The 18,440-nt window shown below is 45.9% G+C and overlaps 1 protein-coding gene across 6 annotated transcripts in view; it reads right to left on the bottom strand.

Moving 5' to 3' along the window:
• LOC126544574 (uncharacterized) overlaps positions 1 to 18,440 on the bottom strand; it is a 235,665-nt gene that overhangs the window by 12,599 nt on the left and 204,626 nt on the right. For 5 of the 6 annotated variants that reach the window (XM_055077729.2, XM_055077730.2, XM_055077731.1 and 2 more), the window contains 2 exons: positions 16,131 to 16,790; positions 10,174 to 13,578 (listed from right to left, as the gene is read on the bottom strand). The exons of the other annotated variant lie outside the window; for it this stretch is intronic. In XM_055077729.2, the coding sequence (XP_054933704.1) occupies positions 10,930 to 13,578; positions 16,131 to 16,790 (3,309 nt within the window). In that variant the 3' untranslated portion in view covers positions 10,174 to 10,929. Of the gene's footprint in view, positions 1 to 10,173; positions 13,579 to 16,130; positions 16,791 to 18,440 lie in introns of those variants that run through there. 6 annotated transcript variants of the gene reach the window in all.

The raw sequence follows: 18,440 nt of genomic DNA, 5'->3' as shown, positions 1-18,440 counted from the left end.
TCTCTCTGAGTTCTAACTATTATCGATCTGTCGCTCTGCGCAAGAGGCGCCTGTTGTGCGGTCACATCTCTTGTTTAGCCGGCATCTCGATGTGCTGGCACCCCCAGATGTTGACCACAATGGCGTCAATGCAAACCACGTTTACTTGTATCCTTGGTCCCATTTTTGTTAAAAAGTTTTCAAAGCACAAAATCTTGAGTATTTGGTTCGTTTAGAAGACAGTGCGCTCCCTGCTTATTGGCGAACAATTGACCACTCTCGAGGAAACACTAAACAAATCTATTGACATCATGAGGTGCTACCGGGGAGACTTGAAGCTTGTCTCTCATTTTTGAAATTTTCAGATTATGCAAAGCGCTGCCCACAATCAGAGTGATCTTTCACGTAATCTCAAAACGTATACTATATTCCCAATTACCCCCTTTTCTTTAATGCTACCTCCAAGCATGCTCATTAAGTGTATACATGTGCTACTGTTGACATGTGTTCACACAGCTTATGCCGATTTCCCTATTAAGCCTAAAAAACAGTTAGACGTTCTTTTTCCTCACTGATGCCACTATATCATAAAAGGAAAAGAGAATTTAAGACAATGAAGTGGGAGCAGTAAGTTCTAGCCTTTTTTACATGTCGCGTTCAAAACAGGAAACAACAACGAACAAAGAAGAAACGCATAGGATACTATAGAAATAGCACTTAAGTAACTGCAATAAACGACACGGGTCAGAGTATTCTTGTGCGGATAACTACAACAAGCAAAAAAAAAATTAACTATGCTTTCGTTTGCCCAAATGCACGAAATCCAGGTCACAATAATAGAGTCCACTTTTTTGCGCCAAGTCCTCGATAGAATAATGAAGCACGCATTGGTGAGGGACTCCAGGTTAATTTTTTACCACCTGGGGCTCGTTAACGTGCCCCTAAATCAAACTCCACAAACTTTTTCGCCTTGATCCAAATGTGGCTGCCACAGGCGCCATCCATCTCGCTAGCTATGTCACCCGTAGAGATATGCAGCGCAACGCAGTAATGAGTGAAGTAGTGCAGGTGGTTCAAATTAAACAACAAAATGCTGCTTTATTATTACCTTCCAATCCAATGTTATTATGTACTTCATGGCATTCTGTTCGCTTTGCAGGAAAGTGAAGAATACGAAATCGGTGTTTACCTAACAAAAGCTACTGTGGCGTTGTCATTGTCAATAATTGTGCTCTTAGCTTATACCCTTGCATTGGTGACAATCGATGTTATAGCAACGAGGCTTGATTTGTACACGAAGGTCACTAACAAAAGGCGCAGCTCAGTTTTTAGGAGCCCATTTTGAAACCGCAGGCATTAAAAGTCAGTCAGAGGATCGGCGGCCTGCGTTCGATAGGCATAGATTCACCGCGCGTCACCAGAAACTGACAGCGAACGGCAGCTGTTAAAAGAGCAGTTAGTATGCCACTGTTTCTAGCACACAACAAACCACCGAGTGAAAGAAGTAAACAGTGCTGACAACGTTGATCAGCGTGTCTCTCTGTCAGGCTGTGTTCTACGAGCTGCCGGAAATGGACTCACAGGGTCGTGCCGTCGGATTCACAAACAGCTTCCTACCAATATGCAGGCATTGCCACTCCCCACTACGAGGAAAGCTCGGAAAGAAAAGGAAAACGTACTACAAACCTGAAATACCGAATCGCAATTGCTGAAACAACGCTGTCGCTGAGGCACCTAGCACATGTAGCCTGTACTTCGCTGTGGACAGCTCGACTCACGGTCGAACGGCCTCCCTTCCGAGCAGAACACTGGCAACGTTCCAAGTGTTCGCCAGCCAAATGCAGCGAGCGATAGCCCGCGCCGGCGCTGATTACGAGACTGCGAAGCAACGTCGAGAGCCGATTCCGCCACAGCAAGGGGAAGTTGCAGTCGGGACAAACCAAAAAAAAAAAAAAGAACGAATGTGACAGCTTAGTCGCTGAATGGCGACACGGCAGTCATGCGGCCCTGGTTGCAGTGGCCTGTAGCGGCTATCGAGTGCGAATTAGCTTTAAAAGAAAAAAGGGATTTCTTTTTCTGACGTCATTATTACTTACTAGTCAATTTCATGACATGAAATTTTATGACATGGAATGGAATAGACAAATACGTAAAACCTTTTTTTTTTCGTTCAGATAGGTTGTTCCTGTTTGCTTCATTGTTTGTCCATAAAGTCACGCTTCAATCTTTCTCTAGGCCGCGATGCCTCCGGCGTTTGGTATTGAGCCGCCTATAGTTGTAGAGTTCGCGACCGATATAAATCAGCACTGACATACCGCTAGCTGTAGTGAGGTCAAGATACGTGCCCACGAGACGCTATCTGCGCACTTTGGACGGCGTTGGCGTCATCTAGGGTTGAGATACTCTGGCGTTGCCAATCTAGGGTAGCGTGCCGCTTGCCTATCAAGCTACGCAATTACGCGCTTATTGCAGGATGCCCGGCATCTTCTTCGATTCACCTTTGTTTTTTCGCTGGCTACAAGGTTGTTACGTAACGCTCCCTGCTATTTTTTCTTCACTTCATGTTCACCGTTGCAGTATACCTTACAACTACAACTCACGCTGTACATTCTGCATGCCGGGAGGAAAAAAGAAACTGACTCTAGGAAATGAAATTCCGCCAGCCCGTGTGAGGGGTAAGCGCCTAGGAAAAAATAAAACAGCTAGGAGGAGTGCCTTCTGCAGGAATTCCAACCTTCGCTCTGGCAAAATTTAACAGAAAGTCGATATTATTGTTACACCACACGTGAATTTTCGGACTTGTCTGCCGGGACGTAGCAACTCTGTGCAAGAATTTTGTGCTCAGATTATTAGGGGGAAATATGGAGCTGAAATCGATAATTCACTTTTGGAATTATCGAAACTTTATTCTTCTGCGATTCGGGTTTCATTCATCGAGAAAGCAAAATACGGCTATGCATAGATCATGATCTTGGATTGTAGCGCGGAAGTGAACACGGACACAGAAACGAGCAGACAGGACTAGCACTCGTCCGTGTTCACTTCGCGTTACAATCTAAGATCATGTCACCGTACCAACTCGCCCAACTTTCTATCCTTATGCATAGATCCTTTTATTGACACCACTGTTCCCGCCATCTTGGAGTAACACTAGGCCAAGAAGCTGCGTGAACAAAGAGCGTGACGTCATCGCAGCACGGCAAGGACCTTGTTGTTAACAGTGCAAAACGTAGAAGGAAAACGAGACTAGAAGACCACACCACAAGCGACAGCACTTGTGGTGTCATCTTCTCATCTCGTGTTCCCTCGACGTTTTGCGCGGTTAACGCCACGATGGAAAACCGACATGCCCAAGCTGCTATTCTAACGGCAAGAACGTTTTGCGCCGAGCGACAAATCGGCAACGGTGATAGTCTGAGGAAACAAATTTGTTAGTTTGCCTGACTGCAATAGCAAGGTTTAGCATCGCGCTTGAAGTTCTGGGACGGCGTTCGAACTATCCGCGGGTCCTAGTAACGTGGGCGCGATTTACGCGGGTGCGCCAAAATTTCTGGCACCCTCAAGAGCTTTAGGACGCCGTGTACGGCTTGTAAGGGCATCGCACAGACTCCACTACGCGGTTGGTAAAATGCCACGCCAGTAAATTTAGACCACTTTATGCATACTCCATAATATATGCAGAAGCTCATGACAACGCTGGCGTTGAGATTAACCACTACAGCAAAAGCTCGTTTGGAGTGTCCACAAAAATGCTATCGAAATAAAATGGTCACCGAGAAAAAGGAAGAATTATATACATGTTATAACATGGTGTACTTACGTAATCATGACCACCGCGTTTTAGGACTAGCAGGCAGAGAAGATGCGTTCTTCACGTCTCGTAGAAACTATAGAGTTCCTTGCGATAAAATTGTGGCATCCTTGCCTCATTTTCGCTTAAAGCATATCCGTTTCTAATTGATCTCACACGTTCCCAGCCCATGACGCGCACAAAAAAAATTCGTACTTTCAAGGAAATGCGCTGGGAAACAATTTGCTTGAAGAACGACACGAAATGCAGCATTGCGAATCACAAAGCGCTAAGACGCCACAATCAGGACGCTCTACATATCTGTTTTGAATGTAGTCGTCTCCGGTGAATGGAAAGCGCGTGTGCATCGTTCAGGCACCATCGCGTTTGACTTACCGTTGTATGGAGAAGTCGGCGTACGAAAGAAGAACACAAACTATTTTTGTTCTTGCGTCCCATTTTTCAGGGGCTTTACTTGGGCCCGTGCTCTGTCCGCAAACTACCTCTCCGTGCCATTAATGCCGGCCCACTTGCGCAGCTTTCTTTTGTTGCAATGCTCAACTTACCATTTCCAGGATTAGGTGAACTCGAAGATGCCGTGGACAACTATTATTAGGATAGCGAACACACAGGTACACGAGGCACACTCACGCCACTACTAGGTTTGTCGTGACGGCCCACTTGAAAGTGCATGCACGGCTCGCTTGCAGAGAGCGTCTCCAGTGAGCCGTAATGCGTTAGGCTACACAAACGACGAAGCGAAGTGGAAGCATGGTAGCCAACGCTGTGCTCAAACGCGTCAGCGGTGGAGCCAGGGTATCGTTCTCTCTTCCGCTGCGGGCTTAAACAATAAGGAGGTTAAGGAAAAACTGCTGGAGTGGAAATGATATCCCGAAGGTGGAGCCAAGCAGGAGCGGCAAGACAAAACTATAGGTAAACAATAAAAAAATTGTGAGGAAGCGCTTTCGCACACTTTCCACGAGTTAATCAACCTCCTTGGTGAATCGTGGCTTATTTTACTAGACAGATACTTATCTACGCGTATTTGTGTATTACTGGTTTTAGTGTGAAATCTGAATATCCTGGCATACTGCATTGGGAAGACAATCATCAATGTTTAGTAGGTATTATTTTCGTTGGGAACGACCACCTTTTATTTTCTATTTAGCCTAGCATGGTAATAACCGACCCAAATCACTTAATCTGTAAGCGGAGATCATCGGACAAGGTTCTGCTTCTAGTGAAGGAGGGGCAAGACTTGCCTTCACCCTTCCTCGTAAGAAGCTACGGGAGCTTCTCATCCTCTCCGCCAGTAGGAGGCGTGTTTCTAGGTAACGTGACAGGAAAGAGTGTTTCCCGCGTCGAAACACTATAGATGGGTTGGCCACGCGCCGTGCATTCGGCCGAAGAACAAGCGGTGTTTGATGAATGCCGCCGGGAACTCGCTCGAGAAAGGGCTCGTCGTCGACATGCCGACCTCACTGCGAGGGAATGCGAAGCGGAGACGTTACGACAACGAAGAGCCGCGGATCCCGAGCTGAGGGAACGTGAAGCAACAGGTCGTCGACAACGTCGTCTCGCGGTCTACTTCGAAAACCACGAAACACGAGGTTCACGGGTGCCCCTCTTCACAGTAATGCAGGGGCGGTCAATTTTTCTTTAACCTCCTTGGCTTGATCGTAGTGCGCACGCCACTATGACCCCACTAGCGTTCCTACGAAGCTGCTGCGGGTACGCAGTACTTTAAGCGGAACTGGAAGTAAACGCCAAGCTAACATTATGTCACATTTCACTCGGCGCTGAGCAACGCCTGGGGTTTACCACTGGTCTTATCTCATCCACACTGAAGATTAAGTGGGTAGCAGGGGAGATGGAAGGATTCGTGGCCGCGGACAGTAGCAGATCATGCCAGGAGCGCCGGCGCTGCTGTTGCTACTTTGATTACCCTAGTCGTGCGGTGAGCTGGTTGAGGCGTCCTTTTGGCCATATGGCCTATTGTATGCGCAGTCATCGTCGGCGCTCCACCTATGATGTTAAACCAGTATCTTTTTATACTTTCCTTGTCACCAAACTTATCCGCAAATTTCGTATAGATATAGAAGGTGGCACCAGAGGCACTGGTGTAAGTAGAAGCGGATCAATCTGCCACGCCAGATGGCCAGGTTGTGTGATCGCGCAAAGCATTCACCAGGAAAAATGTCCCTCCCACATTTATTTGAGCATGTTTAGAGGGCGAACATGCAACGGCATTATATGGCAAGTTTAGCGTGAGATGCGTTTGTGCTTCAAACACGGCAGCGTTTCATTGATGTGCCCGCCTATGTTTCCTCTTCTTTTTTCATGCAGTGCCCTTTTCATCATTTAGCGCCAGGCACGAGATAATTACGTAATATAAGTAGGTTGCAAGCATGTTCGCTAGCAAATCTTTGTCATGTCCTTCGCCGTTTGCTTGGAGTAAAACTAAAGCTGAATGTAAGAAACGAATAAAACCACCTAGTAGGGTCAAAAGGTTTATGTGATGATGCTTTACATTATGGACAGATGCGAGCGCGTTCTAACGATTCCGTTAGCAATGCTTAACATAAGGCCTGCTCAAACAGACAACCAAGCTAGATTATGAGGATAACTGAGCTTTATTAAGAGCAGACGGAGTTGTTTGGTCACCTTCCTTGCGGGTGGCCTCCGCGGTCGAGGAAGCTGTGTGACCTGAGAGCTAGCAATTGCTTTCCGCAGTAGTCGTGAATATCATGGGCGCAAACAATTGCTTAGCTAAAAATACTACAGCTTTCTCTTCACCTGCTTCAGCGCACTTACGTGGTTATTTACCTTCAGAAAAGGGAATAGTTCTTACATTTCTGGCCCTCCTAACACAGCTAAGGATACTGCGCCCATTAGATTTATTAAGATGGCTCACTTAAGGCGACCGTGCTAGCGCAGCCTATCGTTGTCATGAATTACTGTTACACTCGCAGAAATGACAGCGCTTCAAGAAAGAACGCAAGGGAGTAACCACACACACGCCCTGCAAGGGTTACTCCATCGCGTCCTGTCTTGAAGCGCTGTTCGGTGATAATGAACCAACTGGCCCGTCAGTCAATCCTTGTAAACTGTTACACTCAGCGCCGCGCGCGGCACACGGCGCTCCGTCCCCATCTACGCCGAATAGACAAACGTTGTGAGACGCTCAGAAGCTGTCAGGGCGCTGTTCTGACTGCCCAGCAGGAGTGGCCATGCGTGCCGCATCGGACCAACATGTCGCATCCGCATACAATTCGAACACTGTCCGAGAAGTGCAAGCGCAACGACAAACATTGATAGCTGTGAATGCTTCGTCCGTGGGACGAGACTACCAATTTGTTTTGTGGCGATATAAATTGCACGGGCTTTTGAAAGGCATTCGCGCCGTTGTCGCTGTGCTGCCCTTGTATCGGCGGTACATGCGCGGTCCACGCGTTCAGTGTTATAATATCTCCAGGCACGCTCAGTGCGTTTGGTTGCAAAAGCGACAAAGTTGTTGAAGCGTGAGGCTTCAACAACATTGCGTGGTGACCACCTCAAAAGCAATCTTCGGTGGGTACACAGTACATAGGTGCACCAAAGGCTGATAGCTTCGTGTGTGCTGTGCTCTTGCCCCTTAGTTCGCGTTGAAGCGAAAGACAGCCCGAAGGTCAATTCCCTCGCTGCTGTAGCTGTTAATGACGCTAGCGTTCTGACAGCGAGTGTCCGCAGTCATCGAGTGAAATGTGTTTGCTTGACTGCGTGACACCATGTTTGCTCATTTTCTTACTAAGCGAATTTTTACAAGTTTATACGGGTGATAAAACTTGTCTCCTTACTGGGGATAGCTGTCTAATAATTTGATATCGCACTCGATGCTTCGCCTGTCAGGCGAAACTGCGACATTGGCTTGATTATTTACAGTCTAAAACAATTCCACTTATTGGGGTGTATATTTACCACACAACAATAATGGCCACCTGTCTTGCCCGCATCTCCTTTAAAGCTACAAGCCCGATGTTTCGTAGTCATGAATGGCATGCGTGTTATCAGCCTCAGAGAGCATTCCCGACAGGAAAGTAACGAGCGAAGCGTTTTCAAGAAAGGAAACGCAAGCAAGACCGATGGCGATTAATGTGGCGTGACAAATATACAACCCAAAAGTGCAACTGTTCCTAGAGCTTAGACGTGAGAGAGCAGAAGCATAGCCAGCGCAACTCCTTTCTGGGCGAGCTGGTGCTTTGAGGCCATGGCAGAACAGGCGCAAAACTTGTACGCAACCAATGCACGCATATAAACAGTGACAAACAGACACAGAAATGGCTAATGAGCGTTGGTATGTCTGGGTACATTGTTTGTGTACAATGTTCGCGCTAGTTATTTCATGGCATCAAAGTCAGTACGGCTACTTTAGCGTTTAACATGGTCTTCAACGCCGTACTTTAAAGTGTATAGTTGGTAAAAACGTTCAAATACGAACCATTATAAATGTTACCCTGATATGGCGGTAATAAGTGACCTAATCCTCAATAAACTCTGCTCATCCCTGCAGAGAATGTTGTACTAAAATAACTAGAAGGAACTGTGGCACCATGATCATTAAGTTGCCACGGAAATGATGGTTAGTACATAAATCTGCCTGGTTTTCGTGCTTGTGGCGTCCGACCTTCTTGTGCTTTTGTTTACATTTTATCCGCCTTTGCGGGCCTCAGGCCCGAAGCAATATTATTTTTCCAAACACAGAAAGCAAGAAGACTGCGCCTAAGCACAGTCATTGCGCATTGTTACATCTTTATTGCAACACTCTGTTGAAAATCACTAGTTTGCAAATTTAGAAATTTCACTTGAGGCCCCCAGGAATAACTTCAGGCAAATCTTTATGCTAACCATCATTTTCGTTCTCGCTGAACCGCCATACTTGCAACTCTCATGGATAGTAGCGCAAGACTTCTTTCTAGTAATTTTTGTAGGAACCTCTATGCGTTCCCGAACACTCTTCGTCTGTTTCAGTGATTACCAAAAGTAAAGCGTCTTAATTTGGCGACAAAGTCTTATGGATCCACTCATGGCCGGGTCGGTCCGTATACTGTACGTAAGGCATGCGTGTTCTGTTGGGAACACGCGTTTGAAAGCAGATGCTTTCCGTTGTGAATTGTGTTACTAAGGCCCATCACTTCATATTTTCAGGATCTTTACCTCTGCGCACTACACATCAACGGCCCGTACTGTCTTCCTGTAAAACTTACGAGTGCTTCGAATTTCACGTTGCGCATCTGTTGGAGCCCGTCACTCTAATGAAGGGAATTTGATGGCTTAAACAACAGTCCTTATCTAAAATGTGGACCAGCGTTAGATACGTTGCACCTTTACAGCAGCGAGGGCAAGCTTCCTCTCCCCCTCCCCCTTTCACAGCTTCGGTAGCAAATTTTGATTGTTAGCGGCTCCTGCGCTATTTCTGTCAGATACCACATGCTTTAATGTTCGTCACACAGATATAGTGAAAGCTTGGCACCAGCTATCGTCAGAGCACTGCACCCATCGACCAAAGGCACCTAAGCATTAAAAAGAGAGCTTGAGTACTTAGCTTTTATTAGAAATTTACATATACTGCGTAGGCTAGAAAGACCATGCATACACTCTAAACCTACACTCTAAACCTCGTTATGTATCTAGTCGCCCTATGTTAGTGGAACCTATGTGCAAACGTCTTCTAATTACTAACCCCGTATTCATATATACATCTTAATTTGAAGGCCACGCTTGGCTTCATTTAAATGATGCCTGTCGGGAACGCACCAGAGGAAATGCGATGAGCGTCTTGGGTGCGTTCGTACCGGGCGTCGTTTACATCAAGTCAAGCATGGGCTGCAATTAAGATGCATTTCTGAATACCGTGGTAAGTGGAACGTGTGGGAGCGAACATCCTTGAGTGTCTGCTCTATGTATGGCTCCTAATATCGCTCCCCATAAGTGTCCTAAATAAGTTGAACATATCATTCTCGTTGCATGTAGGTCCCACGAACTAAGCGAAACGCATTTAAAACTGTTCTACTTAGTTCAGTTTTTGCGGCACCAGATTAGGAGCGCTCGAAGAGCGATAATTGCATCCGCTCCCTTTGGCTGTCACACTATGCTTGAGGGCGGCAGATGGGTGCAGATGTGAAGTTGATCACATAATATTCTGTTGTTGTGTAATTCAAAAAAGGCGCACATGACTCGGCTCCAAGCTGCATCAATTCTTGAGAGAAGGTGGTGGTAGACACTACAACGTATTTTCTGCAAAATTTACAGCGTTGCTACGAATTTCTAAAGTTACGTTTTTCCACTTCTATTTGGTTGTACACCTATATTAACGCTAAACAATTCACGAAGAGAACAGTAAGCAAAGATCCACTAAGAACCACTCATGAAAATGCACACTATGTCGAATAGGTACAGTCCTGATTGGTCTTTATCCATCTGCGTGTATACTTAACAAATTAAATGATAAGTTATTTCGGGCAGCGGAATGCTCCATAGAAATCATGGCCTGCAACACCTCAACACATTGTCACCCAGAGATCATAATTCGCAGGCCAGTTAAAGAAGTACTCAACTTCCGAAATCATATGAGTGAATGAACGACTGCTTGTAGTTACACTTTTCAATATGCTTCGTCGTGTCTCAGTAATATGAATAAAAATACTTGTCACTTCTCAGAAGTCCTAATCTTCAAGCTTGCATGTGAAAAGGACTGTGGCTAGACGCATATTTAGATCGGCGCTTAGGGTTACGTCTAGATAGCCTCTGTTCCGCCATTAAACGAGTGCTTTGGCTTGGCTCCCTGTGGTTACTCCCCAGTTGTTTGTCAAACTTCCGTCTCCAGACTTTACAAAGATTCGCTAAATGAATGCTCCTGATTGTTGGACACATCGTCGATACTCTGCTCCGCTTGTTCCAGGCTTAGGCTGCAAGCATTCATAGAAGAATGTACTGTTTGCGAGTAAAGCTCCTGGGAACTGCGTTGTACAGTATCTGCGCGATGCAAGTCTGCGAAGGTGTCGCCATCACACGTGGGTTGCAGTGAACAAGGAATGTCTGTCTGAAATTTACGCCGTACAGTCACTTTAGTCTTTAGTTGATCGTACGTCGACGCTTCAAATGCAGGAGCAGGAGCTGTAGAGTCAACGCCATTTTTTTTGATGGGTGAAATCTTGTACTGTAGCGGTGGTGTCTGTTTCGCTGCACGCGCTTTTCTCTACTTTTGCCGGATCTTCATTGCAAGCTTGTGAAATTTCAGAGTTTTGACATCTATTGCGACTGCCTTGAGAGGGCTTTTCGTTGTTTGACCCAGATTCATAGCAATGCTTTGACGCCTTAGGCTTCAAATGTTCGTCATTCTCTTCCCAGCTGCCCTTACAACTGATGCAAGAATAAAAGTCGACGCGCTTAGGGAAGTTTGCTCTTCTATGCTTTTCAGTGCTTCTCATTTCTAGATTTACGTTCGCCGTGTAAAAGGTCCCTACAGGCGATTTTTCCGTAGGTTCTGGATGACTTAAAGAAGCCACTGCCTTGCTCGAGGTGCACCGGGTTTCTGTGTTGGTCAGCCCTGCCCTGCGCTCTTTTCTAACCCCGACGTTGTCGTGTTTTTGCGTCACACCGCTGTTCCAAACTATCCGTGCATTCTGCGATGATCGTCTTCGTGACCTCTCATACTTCGTTGTGCTGCTTCTCAGAGCATCCGCTTGGCGGATTTCGTTATCTTGGTGTTGTAAGTTAAGTGGAGTAGGAGGGACTTCTCCGCTTGAGCTGCCGGGTAGAGGAGAACCGGTAACACACTTTGGTTTGCTGTCTTCATCTGTGGTTTCAGTGGAAAAACCCTTATTCGGTTGACGACACGAAAGTGCTCCTCTGCCAATGTCTACAGCGAATGCGTTTGAAGAGATTTTTTTATCCTCTGACACCACAGAGTGCGCCGGCTTGTCCTCACAAATATTGATTCCTCCTATCTTGTAAGCATAGGACTCACTGACCTCATAGCTTTCGCATTTTCGGGGACAGCTCTCTGGTCCATCATCTCGGTCATGAATAAATGCTGCTGTTGCAGTAGGTGTCGGATAGGACTTTGTGACTACCTCTGCGTACGTCATTCGGCAAGGCTCCGTGCCTGCAGCGCTATGACTTCTAGGTTTCGTTGCTGCTAGATACTTCATTGGTTCACCTGCTGAGGGTCCTGAATGGTGTGATGGAGCTGCGTTCTGGAATGCTGTGTAGCTTTCTTGCTCAGAAGAAACTAAGTCACTGTCGAGTCCACTGATTGACCTTTCCGTTTCATCACACTGTCTCTCGTTGGTGCCCTCGCTGAGTTCTTGTTGTGTTTGATCATGCGTTTTTACGCACCCGCCTTTTTCTCGGAAGTGCCGTATCCGTGAATTTTGCGATGACATTCCTCGTGACACCTCGTACTTCGTGTTTGCACTTCCCAGAGCATCCACTTGGATGATTTCGCTTTGTTCGTGTTGTAAACTCAATAAAGTAGGAGGGACTTCTTCGCTAAGGCTTCCGGGTTGTGGGGAACCCGCAACATACTTTGGTTTGCTGTCTTCCTCCGCGGTTTCAAAGTAAAAACCTTTATTCAGCTGATGACTCGAAGGTACTCCTCCAGGCATGTGCCGAGTGACACTGCTTGGATTGATTTTTCTATCCTCTGACACCGCAGAATACGCGGGCTTGCCCTGAAAAATACTGCTTCGTGTTTTGCAGGGACAGGTCTCATTGATCTCATAGCTTCCGCTTTTTCGGTGACAGCTCTCTTGCCCATCGTCTCGGTCGTGAATAAATGCTCCTGTTGTAGTAGGCGTCGGATTGGACTCTTTGAATGCCTCTGCACACGTCATTCGGCAAGGCTCCGTGCCTGCAGTGCTATGACTTCTAGCTTTCGTTGCTGCTAAATACTTCATTGGTTCATCTGCTGAGGGTGCTGAATGGTATGATGGAGTTGCGTTCTGGAATGCTGTGTAGCTTTTTTGCTCAGTAGAAACTAAGTCACTGTCGAGTCCACTGATTGACCTCTCCGTTTCATCACACTGTCTCTCGTTGGTGCCCTCGCTGAGTTCTTGTTGTGTTTGATCAAGCGTTTTTACGCACCCGTCTTTTTCTCGGAAGTGCCCTATCCGTGAATTTTGCGATGATATTCCTCGTGACACCTCATACTTCGTGTTGGCGCTTCCCAGAGAATCCGCTTGGATGATTTCGCTTTGTTCGTGTTGTAAACTCAATAGAGTAGGAGCGACTTCTTCGCTAAGGCTTCCGGGTTGTGGGGAACCCGCAACATACTTTGGTTTGCTGTCTTCTTCTGTGCTTTCAAAGGAAAAACCTTTATTCGGCTGATGACTCGAAGGTACTCCTCCAGGCATGTGCCCAGTGACATTGCTTGGATTGAGTTTTCTATCCTCTGACACCGCAGAATACGCGGGCTTGCCTTCACAAATACTGCTTCGAGTTTGGCAGGGAGAGGTCTCATTGACCTCATAGCTTCCGCTTTTTCGGTGACAGCTCTCTTGCCCATCGTCTCGGTCGTGATTAAATGCTGCTGTTGCAGTAGGTTTCGGATAGGACTTTTTGACTACCTCTGCGCACGTCATTCGGGAATGCTCCGTGCCTGCATTGCTATGACTTCTAGCTTTCGTTGCTGCTAGGTAGTTCATTGATTCATCTGCTGAGGGTCCTAAATGGTCTGATGGAGATGTGTTATGGAATGTTGTATTGCTTTCTTGTTCTGAAGCAACTAAGCCGTATTTCCTTGATTTCTTGCTATGTTGCGCATCTTCCTCCTGGAATGTGAAAAAATGCGAAAATTTAATATTGGATACAGTCATAAAAGGCAGATTAAAAGTTTAAATCGGCGGAGAAGAAGGCAACAATGCAGAAGTCGCTGCTTCAAGACAGACGCCGAACAGGCAACCTCGTGTTTCACACTTGCCAGTTGCTACGCGTGAGTGAGCTTCGGTTTTTAGAATATAAAATGTCAGCCACATGGAACGCTTGTCCGGCCTATCAGGTTTAAATAACATGGCGTGGGCACCTCTGCTTCATACAGTACAAACTTTGGTCGATGCTGACACGAACGATGCTTTTGCCTGGACAGCGCACGGTCCTCAGTAAGCGTTAAATGAACATGGCGACGTAAGGTGGTTGACGCTTAACGTACCAGCCTCTGGACCTGCATACCTGAAAAGCGACTACACAGATAGGCTACATCGTCTTGTTCACGTGCGGCATTGGTTGTGCTATTCACCTGAAGCTTGCCACCCATTCAACTGCTGACAGTTTCTGAGGGCTACGCTGTTTGTTGGCTGCACATCATGGATGTCCCATGGTGGTGTACTCCATGTGGTGTCTGAAGTTCGCGAAACCGAGTACCGTGGATATTTAGGAGAAATAAAGGATAACGACAAAGAGTGCGTGTAGATGTGAGTGCAGTGCTTGGCAAAGGAAGGCGACAACAGAGTACCAAGCATAAGGACACGCGGTGCAATAAATGAACAGCAGCATGCCGCAGAAGTGAGCGAGGCCACAACCAACATGTCGCAGTAGCCAGACGAAGATCCAATGAACCAATCCTGTGGAACCGCGTAGTCAAGAATAAAGAAGGGTGAAATGCGTTGTTTCCTGTGAAATAAGTCATTCGGTTGTTCGTTTTAGCACCAAAATTTGTGGAGATGGCCGAGGATATAGACTGAAAACAGAAATCGCGACCTTGAGCTACCAGCAATATAGTGTAGGCGCTTACGCACCGTGGAGTGTTGATAGCTTGTACTTCCATAATTAAGTTGATGAATTATCCCCTGTTGCCTCAGACTTGGTTAAGCTTGTAGCATCTTTATAAATGCCCCCGCATCCATCCACAAGAAACTACCTTCACCAAACTTTCTTGTTGAGCAAAAGGCACGTATAGCTAATTTATAAAAGTCACAACTTTGTTCTGGTGCAGCTGTTATGCTGATGCCCCGCATAGCTAAGAAGCTAAGCCGAAATGAAAGTACCGAATTAGGAGGGTGAACAGCGCCAGCTGCATACGCAGTAACTTCACGAGGCCGAGAATGATGTATCACACCTGTCTATGCAAGAAGAGAGTTGATAAGCGCATGCACAAAGAAGCATGATACACATGTGTCCACATTAAGGAATTCTGTACCTCTTGCGTCGCAGACACGCCTAACCAATCTGGAGAATCTGCCAAGAATGAGCACATACCTATTACACATACTGAGTGGTTTAGTTAAGCAAAACGAGTAAATAAAAGAATCCGTTGAATGTAATGCTATTTTTCTATGAACAGGTCTGTGCGTTTTAGAGATACCTGTGAACGAACCGGATGTATTCCAGCTTTATTTCGGACTATTTGTCTTTTAGCGACGCAGAACAGAGATGAGCATACTGGAAACACTATATTGGTTAGCGAAGGGGGCGTTTTATTAGAACATTTAAAGAATTTTAATAAATCGGGAATTCCATGTAGGGAAAAAAGCCTTATCAGCAGGATGACTCTAAGAGCCGGACGTTAGTTACACTGGAAATCAAAATGCATGATCGACATAAAAACAAAATTTCAGTAATCAACTTTTCAACAGATGCTATTAGTGTCCGTAATGCAATATACAACGTGAAGCCAGTGAATTAACAAGGCAGATCAACTTCGACACAATTTTAAAGCTAGCATCAGTTTTGAGACAAGTGTAGTCGCACTTGCTGTAAAAATTCACTTTGTTACACTTACTCCTTTAAACAAAACACCTTTCGATGCACCGAAGCAAGAAAGAAAATACAAAAGAAGAAACCGACACACCCATGCATTTCTTCGGAAACTTTGGCCACACATGCCTCGAAAGTGGCTTAAAGCTCTGAATTCCTTCCAAGTGTATATGAGTTTAAAGTCAGCGGCTGCAATGAGTAATTTGCAATATGAGGCGTAAATTGCTGGTTTAGAAGTAATTTAGTAAAACTTCGTTAATTAAAAACAGATTTGATCTAAATTTCCTGCACATAATATCCACTGAGCGTAATCCAACTGAAGAATTAGAGCTGTGCTGCGTGCAACGGACTATCACTTTAAATTCTGTTAAAAAAATTAACCCCCGTATAGTTCTACTCACCAGTACTTGCATTCGACAAACATAATCCCTATATATATATATATATATATATATATATATATATATATATATATATATATATATATATATATATAATAACAGACATACTCGCCGAGGCAGCGACCGACCCCGCCGCCAGTAGCCACGTCAAACCCGGCAAATTGGGCGAAGAACGCTTCGCTAGACTATTTTAGGCGCTATGGAATGCATACGTTGGGAGGCAGTCTTACCTTGCCAAGAGCTTGAGGTGCTTCCGGCTCCTGCTTCTGCGCTCCTGTGGCATCCCGCATGTCCACTTCGGGTACATCTAAGGCCTGCGTTTCCGTTGTCACAGGATCGGACGATGTCACTGATGGCGTGTGCCCGGGTATAAGAGCGTTGGCAGCAACTGTGCCGACTTCATCGACGTTGTGATATCCGTTATCCTCAAATATAACTGGGTGCTTTTGCAGGTACAGCTTAGCGCCTACGCTTAGTCGTGAATACAGCACTGTAGGCAGGTACCTTAGCACATCCTCCCAAGTCACCTTTTTAAACCCCTTTGGCCAAACGTTCAATGGGAGGCAAGCCCTGACAATGAGGGCAGTTATCAAGCAGCCAAAGGGTTGGGGTCCATAAGGTGCGTCTATAAAGTCGCGAACAAAGCGATCATGCTTCAATGCGACCAATTTAGGAACGAAGTGAGCGTGCCTCGCTGCCTGGTCGGTTCCAGTGTCCTTAAACTGTTCTTCCACGGCGACGTACGCTGCATACCAGTTTCCGGCCGTCGCATATGGAAACCATGCGCTGACGTCCGTGGACCACCCGGACCATAGCTGCAGTTCTTGTTCAGTACGCGAGGCCCTTTTGGCAGAAGTTCCTTTGGCTTCAAGTGTCATGGACGTTTTGCTCTGGGAAGAGAAAGCCGTCAACATGCAGGGTTGGTTTCTGTAAGCCTTAGAGTCGTTAGATGATGATCTCATCGTATGAATAGGCAACTTTTCTGGAGCTTTTGTTCTCGGTATCTTTTCTTGTCTTTGGTCAGCGTTGCTGAAGGAAAACCCACTGAATATAGCTTTCCAAACTATACTTGGGCAAAAAGGTTTTCAATAAATATATGTAAATGAAATCAAGCAGATCGTTCAATTTAAAGCATAGTAATGAGCCATAATGATTAAATTAGCACTGACGTGAACCCTTTAGTTCTGTTTCTTTGTGTTAGATGAAGGTGTAAACACTTTTGGCCATGGAAAATTTTCTTTAATCTGGTTACTGCTAATTTGATGGTTGCGCTACCATCCAGTTTCGGTTTCCGTACCCAGTATGTGGATGCGTCATGACGTGATCAGACACTCGCTAGCCGAGCTCTGGCAATTGATCTGGCTGTTACGAGGGATAGTGGCCAGAAAAACATGTGCAAAACATCTTTGCCCAACATTTCTTATGCGCAACGTCGTTGCACACGGCCTTGCTGCCAAATAACTTCAGAAGCCGAAGTTCTGCGTTATGTCATCACAATAATACCGATAACGCCAGGTCGGCTATTTCCAGACAAGTTTTATTATAAACTATCCCAGGTTGAGTTCCGCGTTTTCGGAGTTATTGCGTGAAAGGTATAGCGATTATATTTATCACTATTTCTTTCGCCAAACACAAAATTTATCGCACTTTCTGTTAGCGGCGGAACCAAATGAGAAATCTGTCGTTTCCACTGTTACAGGCCTCTTAGTGGCCAAAAAGAAAACAAGAACAAGGCGCAATAACCAGCCACAGGAATGTTTTTTTTTGTTTTTTCGACTTAACATATACAATTGGGTTTCTTACCGTTACAATTTGCTGTAATCTATAGAAGCTATAGAATGTTGCAATTGGTTATTCGGTGTATTCCTTCGACTTTACGGGACCAAATATCCAGAACTCCTTTTCACCGTTCGCATTGAATGCGGGGAAATCCACTAGATCCAGCGCAGCATGTTGAAACGATGGGGCACTCTGAGGTATGCATATTGCAACAAATCTACAGGCTGAACGAATTCGACATGTCCTGTAGTAAAACGCAAAAAAGAAAACGGCCCGTGCCTGTCAAGCGCCACGGCAGTTTCTCATGCATGTTTGGGTTCACCACAGAGTTTCCCACAAATATCACTTGAGGGAAGCCGGGTACGCCACGGGAATGACGTCAGCGTCAGGACGCACACCCTCTTCATGGTCGTCGCGTCTAAGGCTTTTGAGACACTATTTGTTACGCTCTTTCATTTTTAATTATCAAATTCTCCATCGTTGATAGCTTTCTCAGCAGAGCAAGGCACGTAGCCACCGGGTGCATGCGTAATCAATGCGAATTGCTGCATAACAAAGCAATACTTTCCTTAGAATAGGCAATTGACAAAGTGACAAATATGCTTTAGACCAGGAGGACAATGGTCGGTCAAATCCATGTACTGCTCGTTCTTCCGATGTTCGTCGAAACGACATGTCTCTACCTCCCCTGGGCAATACCACCAAAGTTCTCTCGACTAATATTTCTAGCAAAACTTTGTCGGGCTCGCGGTCTGAGCGCG

Source organism: Dermacentor andersoni, chromosome 10 (genome assembly GCF_023375885.2).
Source record: "Dermacentor andersoni chromosome 10, qqDerAnde1_hic_scaffold, whole genome shotgun sequence".
NCBI classification, from domain to species: domain Eukaryota; kingdom Metazoa; phylum Arthropoda; class Arachnida; order Ixodida; family Ixodidae; genus Dermacentor; species Dermacentor andersoni.
This window is presented reverse-complemented; position numbering and strand designations above follow the sequence as displayed.